Consider the following 7,919-nt stretch of genomic DNA (forward strand, 5'->3'; position numbering starts at 1 on the left):
GGGGGGGGGGGGGGTAAGTCTCCAATGCACCCACCCCACCCTCCAGCAGGGGGTAAAAACCCCCAAACCAAACTCCCTTTGCTCCCTTTCTCCTCTCCCATTCTGAGAACAGCAACAGGCTAAAAGGCAGGCAGGCCTGTTTTGAAACTTCTTCATCTGACCTCACATGCAATGAGGGTTCAGATTTTCACCCAGGCAGTCATTTTTGAAGCTGTCTGCAGCCATGCACTTGTTTGGTCATGGTTTTAAACTGCTTTCTATGGCCAAATTGGGTGAAAATTGTCATGTCTGTCTGTACCCCTAGTTTATTCAGGTATCTCCATGATGCAGTGCAGGCAACAATGCATGTACCTATCCATTCTTTTGGTTTCATGATTTGGAGCAGGGATTTGAACCTGTTTCTTCCACATCAGGCTATAGAGGTGATGGTATCTTTCTCTCTTTCCCTGACATCATCAAAGCAAATACATTTCTGTGTTTTCTTATGAAAAACGGGGTGTCATCTTCCCTCTCCCCAAAGTTCAGAACATCTCTAATCTACATAAACGGATCCATGAGTCAGTGGAGTGTTACACGAAAACCTTAATGGACACAAAGGGGATTTGAATAGGTGTGGAGAGGTGAATGGCTTAGTTTCCTTACCACCTTTACCCCTCCTTTTAGGGCACTGGTTTGAGTGTCGTGTACTTCATTAGGGAGCAAACATGCTTTTTCTTATGTTTCTTAACTGATAGGTATTCTTGTTTCTGAAAACCTTCAACAAATAACTTCTTTTGTCAAGAGTCTTAGTTGAAATAAATGTGGCATCTGATTGGAAGTGCTTTAATTTCTTATCTTCTTGAAAAGGTCATTCAGTCCATAGAGTAAATTCTCAATATCCTAATGCTACTGAGCCAGCAACTATTGCAAGCTTTACATTCAAATATTAGCAATAATAAAGGCAGCAAAATGGGCCACAAAATTAGCCACAGAATGGAGCTGTGGGAAGGAGCTGAATACAGTAGAAACTGATACATAGTACATTTCATCTGGATAAGAGTTTATAAAGAGTAAGACATCTCTGGGTAGGTTGTCAGCAGTTGAAACTGAATCTATTACATATGCATCTTAAAACATGGGTCTTTAGTCCATGAGCAAAAATAGGCAGCTCTTTTAACTTAAAACCTGGGGCAGATCCAGAGATTTCTATTGTCCAGACAATGAGGAGGGGTGGTGAAATTACTGTGGGAATGTGGGTCACTAAAATACATTAAAAACAACCTCGTGTATAAGAAACAACAGAGTGTTTTAACAAAGTCCGTTTAACAGTCCTAGTATGAATTCAAGGTTCTGATGTCATTTTTGTATTGACAATTCTTTTTTTTTCTTTTACTTTTGGTTTCAGAGGAAGAATTTGTCCCTTTACTTCAGCATTGGTTTATTGACATTCTGGGGGACCACGCTGCTGGGTGCCCGCTTGTACTGGATGGGCAACAAGCCGCCAAGCTTTTCCAACTCTGACAACCCAGCAGCTGACTCAGACAGTTTTCTCACACGCACTCTGACCTTTTTTTACTTGCCGACCAAGAACCTCTGGCTGTTGCTGTGCCCAGACACCCTCAGCTTTGATTGGTCCATGGATGCTGTGCCTCTTCTTAAAACAGTCAGTGACTGGAGGAATCTACACACTGTGGCCTTCTATGCTGGACTCCTCCTTCTTGCCTACTCTAGCTTGAAGAGTTCCAGCAGTGAGAGAGAATGCAATGGGAAAGCTGTAATGAATGGCAAACAGAATACTAATGGGCATAGCTGCCACTCAGACATGGAATATAGGAGCTTGGAGCAGAAGTCCAGCTTTGCATCAAAAGAAGAGAATGGCATAAAAAAACATGTAATCCAGAGACTGCAACTTCCTTCAACTGAGAACATTGTAGTTCTGTCTCTTTCTCTGTTAATAGTGCCCTTTGTTCCAGCCACAAACCTATTTTTCTATGTAGGCTTTGTAATAGCAGAGCGTGTGCTGTATATTCCTAGTATGGGCTTCTGCCTGCTGATTACAGTGGGTGTCAGGGCCCTTTATGTCAAAGCCCAAAAGCGCTTTCTGAAGAACTTGATTTTTTATGCCACTGCTTCATTAATTGTTTTCTATGGACTCAAGACTGTTGTCAGAAATGGGGACTGGCAGAATGAGGAGATGCTGTATAGGTCAGGGATAAAAGTAAACCCAGCCAAAGGTAATACTTTCTATGGTGAATGTTTTATTCCTGCCTCTGTCTCTCTTCTATTTTTAGGTTTATCAACTATGTTTTAAAAAGATTCATTTCAGAACTGTATATTTAGGTGCAGTAGTATGCATGTGAGTGCAGTGAAAAGAAGGCAAAACTGGAAAACCTGTTGATTAGGTATTCAGGTTTGGCCTTGGCATACAGAAAATGGGAATGTGAGGTAAGATTTTTTTTTTTTTTTTTTAAGTACTCTGGAATCAAATGCTTATCATTAGCATTATATAAACTAGTGACCACCAACCAGTCTATCCTGATCAACTGGTCAGTTGGTGAGCCCCGTCACCCTTCCACCCCCGACTGAGATCGACTTCAGAGTTTCTGTGATTGGGAGCAGCTGGGATGCAGGCGGGACATAGGAGCAGCAGGATGCATGTAGCTGAGCTGAGCCACACCCCCTGTCGTCAGAGCTGGGCCGGGTGAGTGAGATGATCTGCCTCCACACCCCACTGGGTGAGTGGGGCCCCAGCCAGTGGGGGTTGGAAGGTTGGAGCCCAGGCCACTCATCCAGGTGTTTGGGGGGCTCCTGTCTACGCACGCACCCCAGCAGAGTCCAAAGGGACACATGCTCCCCCAATCTGTGTGCAGGGTGAGGCGGTTGCTACTGCACACTGGGCTTTGTGCCCTGAGCCCCACTGCAGCTGAGGACACAAAGCCCACAGTGCAAAACTAACCATGAAGTTACAGCTGCCTTGCCCTGCACACAGATTGGGGGGGCACATCCCCCCCCCAACACAGCAGTGTGGGCGGCTGCAGCAGGGGTGGGATGGAGCCATGAGCAGCTTGTCCATGGGGTGCGGGAGGGGGGGGAGGCATGTACCCAGGAGGGCACGGGGGCACGTGCCCCTGGATCTGCACGTGGGGTAGGGTGGGCTGCAGCTGTGGGCTGGGGCTGGGCTCTTCTTAGCGGGGGGGGCAGGGCTGGCCCACCGGGAAAAGCCCGGCGTGCAGCGGTGCTGGGAGCAGTGCCACGGTGGTGGTGGTGGTGGGGGGGTGCTGCAGCCATCCAGAAATTCACTGTAGCACCCCCAGGCTCCCCTTCCAGTGCTGCCACCACCCACCCTGAGTGCAGCACAACCCAGCCTTCACCAGGAACATCACAGCACAGCCTTCCCCTCCTGACTGCTGAGGGCACGGGAGCAGTGTGCCCAGGATCTGCACGGGGTGGGGTGGCTGCTGCTGCAAGCTGGGAGGTTGCACTGTGCTGCTCTGCGTTGGGCAGCAGCACTGGGAGGTGAGGTTTGGGGGCCTGCAGCACCCCCTGTAGCTCCGCTTCAGGCGCCGCTGCCGGCCAGGCTCTTCTCAGTGGCCCAGCGCTCCAGCCCACAGCTGCAGCCTGCCCCACCCTGCTCTGCATGCAGATCTGGGAGCACATGCCCCCCCATGCCCTCCTGGGGTGCACGTCCCCCTCCCCACACCCCTCAGATGAGCTTCTCATGGCTCTGTCCTGCCCCTCCGCTGCTGCAGGGCCTGCCCCTGCCCCACTCCCTACCTCACCATCATTGGAGGGGTTGGGGGCGCAGATCGAGGTCCCAGCAGAGTTAGGGTGTGGCAGCCTCCATCTACTCCACTCTCCACCACGGCCCTTTCCAAAAGTGATCTGCTACTGAAAAAGGTTGGAGACCACTGATATGGACCTTAAGTGGTAATCTCTGTTCAGAGGGTGAAGTCTGTTTGCCTTCTCTGTGATAAAGCTTCTATTAGTTTTGACTGAATTTCTTGTTGGGTAGAACTACAAATGATGTAGCCACATAAAGTCAGGCTTGTAATAATTCAGTTTGAAAAATGACTGGAACCCATGTTGTATTGAAAACACTGTGGAACCAAATAAGCATAGCCACTTATATTAACATATTAATGCATAAATATCAGGGTTTTGTAACACCAGCCAAGTATCTTATTCAAAGGAAGTATCTACACTGAAGTGGATCAAAAGTGTGACTGCAGCTCACTTAAACATCCCAGAGTGGACTTTAAGCTGGCTAATTCTCTAGGTAGGTCATAAGTGTAGCTGCAGGATGGAAGAGGTTCATTGTGGCCCCCTGAGTAAATACCCATGCAGCTAGCCCAGGTCAGGGTGTTTGTTACCTGGCTATACTGCTACCAGTACCCAAGCTGTTAGTTTAAAGCTAGTGCAGCTTTAGCCCTGCTTTTTTATTACATTGTAGACCAGTGATTCCCACCCAGGGTGTGGGGGATGCTGGGATGCTGCCAGGTCCTTTGAAGGGTTCCATGAAGTATGAGAAGATAAATGAGATGTGATGAGATAAGCAGATAAGTGCAGGCTGCCCTGTTTCTGCCTGGATCCTTCTCTACCCCAACTGTCTGGCCTCTTTTCAAGGAGGTAAGTGCTGTAATATATAAATTCATGTTTGAAACTGGGTGTTACTCGATTCACAAAAGTTATCCAGGTTTGTCTTTAGTCCACTGAGGGATGTCTCAAGTCCAGAAAGGTTGATAGTCACTGGTGTAGGCATATTTGTAACTCTCTGCATCTGAGAAGTGATCTGTTTATTTATGTATTTAATTATGGAAACTAAATGCCATGTTAATATTTTCCACTTTATCCTAGGGATCTGTACTTAGAATGTTTAGTTACGTGATGTTGAATCAGGAATTGCTGTGATAAAACTGCTTTTGCTTAGACCATAATCATCCATATTCTAAATACTACAATGATAAAATGTAAATGCAAATGTTGCCATAAGTTAAAAGGAAGGGAGAGTAAAAGTAGTAGGTTTTGCTGGTAAAGCATCATGTAAAATAGTACTAAAGTTCCTAAATCTAATCTTATTAAACCTTTTTTCATATTTTTACAGCTCTAGGGTAAAATCTATAGTTATAAAAACCTGATGCTGAAAGTAAGTGACTGTGCTAAGTGTATCCCATTTTTTATTTATATTTTGCAAAAGAAGTATTTAGTGGTAGAGAATAAATGTGGCTGAGTGGGCTGATGGCATGCCAGAATGCTTACATACTGCAATGAGGTGTATTTGTTCACTGACAAGATAAGATGCGCAGCAAATATTGATGTACTTTTTACAGAAGAAAACATTTGTTAATTTGGCAAGATAACTTCTGTTGGTTTTATTTCCCATTATCACTTATATCCTTAACAGAGGCTTCCTAAACATCAGAGGTTGTGGAATAGCCATTTCTTTTCTAGGACCGCTGATGGAGTCCTCCTTACCATTCCTGGTGTTGTCCAACAATAAGTTTTTTGATGTAGGTGGTGACTAGAAATGGTGAAGTAAGCAGTCCACTCCCAGAAGACAATCTGCTTGGTGTCATCCTGCATTCATTCTGTTATTCCTGCATCTCACATATCAACTATATACACTATTGCTTATATATTGTTGCATTGGCTCATGTCTTGCAAGTCAACATCGCTTTTACAGACCTTAGCAGCCTTGAAGACAACATATCAGATGGTGATGTCATCTCAGAAATGGCATCCCATTATCCAAGCAATATTCATTATAGAGAATATTTCCTAAATTATCTTTGATTTTGCCTGTGTATACTCATTCAAATAATTTGGGAGAATTCTTCCAAGTTTGTTTTTCTGGTAGCAAAACTTACCCAGAGACACCTGAACAGACATTTGAATCCCGAGACCCCAAGGAGCAGTGCTAATGCTTAGCAGACAATGTTCCCCTGTGAAAACATCTTAGCATGCTCTGGAGATGAACGGCAGCAGTGTACAGAGCAGTCCTGACTAAGTGACCCAGATTGCTCAGGGTCACCCTGTTTCTCCTTGCTGCACAATATGAGAACTGGGAAAGGGGTAGTGCTGCTTGATTAGCTCGAGAAGTAGAATCCGGTGAGAGATACACTTTCTCCTGGAATGAAGGGGGAGAAGGAGAAAAGCCCTCTGGGAATTTGAAGGACTGTGCCCCGGCTTCTCTCTGAAGAGAACATGTACAGACATTTGCTGTCCCGGTAGTGATTAAACCATGGTTGTTTCCTGGTGACTTTTTTCCCTGAGTAGGCATTTTTGCTCTGGAATAAAAATCCTGAACATTTGTGGGCTTATGGTTTTTCCTAGGAGAGCAGTGATTTTCTTGGGAGAAACTGAATGTTTGTATGTCACCTTTGATTTTTAAAGTGCATTCAGTTTTTTCTTTTAACTTGAGCAATCCCAACTGGTTTTGGGATTGAGTGGCAATCCAAGGAATTAAGAAATCACGGCTCCAAACTCATTTCTATTAATTAAACAAGGATATCATAAAATAGGTTCTTTTCTGCCTGCCTTCTCATTTTGGGTTGTCTGTTTGTTTTTAAACCATTGATGCAAAATATGATATTCAGGTGAAAGAGATGGCTGTTTTACTGGTGACTTCCTGGCTATCCAGGAAGGTCGCTCTTCTTTTTCCCATCACTGTACCTCAATAGAAGGTGGGGTAGTTTTTTCACCTCATTAACTAATTAGCTTATATATAGCAGCGGTTTTGTAAACAGGAGCTTACTATGTCGTAAGTTGTGAAAGGAAGTTCACAGAGCAAAATATAGAATGGAGAGAGTGATTTGTGTATAAGAGGTGGGAAGAAAGGGTAAGATGGAGGAAGGGGAAGAGAACAATGCTGGGAAAAGCATACCAAGAAAGAACTCATAGGAGCAAAGTGGGTCACAAAAACTAATTCAAGTAATGGCATACAAATATAGCCCCTCTTTAAACGTGACCTATCCGTAGATGATTTCTTACTCTAATTTCCCATCTGAATCAGTTTTTTAACAGTTTGCTGCCTAAGAACAGCTAACCTGAGGTCAGCACTGGGATGTCCAGGAAGGTAAAAGAGTTTTGTTGCAGGCTTTTGTGTCTTTCTGGAGCTGATGTCAGAACAATTTGCATTCATTCTTTCATGTAGGAATCACGCGATGTAGACAATGTAGATAACAGAGGGGTACAGTAAGCAGGTGATGGCATGCAAAACATTGGTAGGGTTGCAGGTGAATGAACTTTGGGTGTTTATAACCCATGTTAATCAGTCCAGTTATGATGTGGTCTGTATTGATATTGGGGCACAGCACCTGGGTTCATTGCAGGGCCTGCTGCCTTGGTGAGAATGGGACTTAAGTAGCCTGCTCCTTGGGAGATTAAAGATTAGAGGGCTTCCTGTAAGCCAGGACAGGTTTTCCCCCCTGGTTACTTTGAGGCACTCATACTCTTTTCAAGGAGGGGGTGGAGGTCATTAATGATGTGTCTAGGGTGTACAAGCCAGAGGCTGTTGGTGACAACCAGAGGAATTCTGTTGTCCTTGCCCTAGTATTATGTTGCATTAGATCAGAGCAAGGTCTGAGTTTGGCTTTATTGATTTGAGTGGCTCCCCTCTTGGGAATGTATTCTAATTGTAAGGATCCCTGCTCCAGGTCTTTAAGGTATACACCCAGGTCAGTGGGATCAGAGCAGATGTGACTGTAATGTAGAGCTTGGTTGTAGATGATGGGAGTAGTATTTTAGGATGAAAGCTGATGGCCTGAAGGAAGCTAGGTCAGTTGGTTGATTTCAGAAAAACATTCTCCCTGAAGACGCTATTATCTTCCTTCTGCTACCTTCTCCTGTTTAGAACATTTCAACAATGATTTATCAGACTAAGAACAGGAATTGTTACAAAGATGTCCTTTGCTCCTTCACTGACCGAAATGTAGCCAGAGGCC

At 44.8% G+C, this 7,919-nt stretch overlaps 1 protein-coding gene across 3 annotated transcripts in view; it reads left to right on the forward strand.

Annotated features, from left to right (window-relative positions):
* TMTC2 (transmembrane and tetratricopeptide repeat containing 2) overlaps positions 1–7,919 on the forward strand; it is a 483,679-nt gene that overhangs the window by 251,881 nt on the left and 223,879 nt on the right. For all 3 annotated transcript variants that reach the window (XM_019514810.1, XM_019514809.1, XM_019514811.1), the window contains one exon: positions 1,385–2,213. In XM_019514810.1, the coding sequence (XP_019370355.1) occupies positions 1,385–2,213 (829 nt within the window). The remainder of the gene's footprint in view (positions 1–1,384; positions 2,214–7,919) is intronic.

This window comes from Gavialis gangeticus, unplaced genomic scaffold, assembly GCF_001723915.1.
Source record: "Gavialis gangeticus isolate Ggan-Ray unplaced genomic scaffold, GavGan_comp1, whole genome shotgun sequence".
NCBI classification, from domain to species: domain Eukaryota; kingdom Metazoa; phylum Chordata; order Crocodylia; family Gavialidae; genus Gavialis; species Gavialis gangeticus.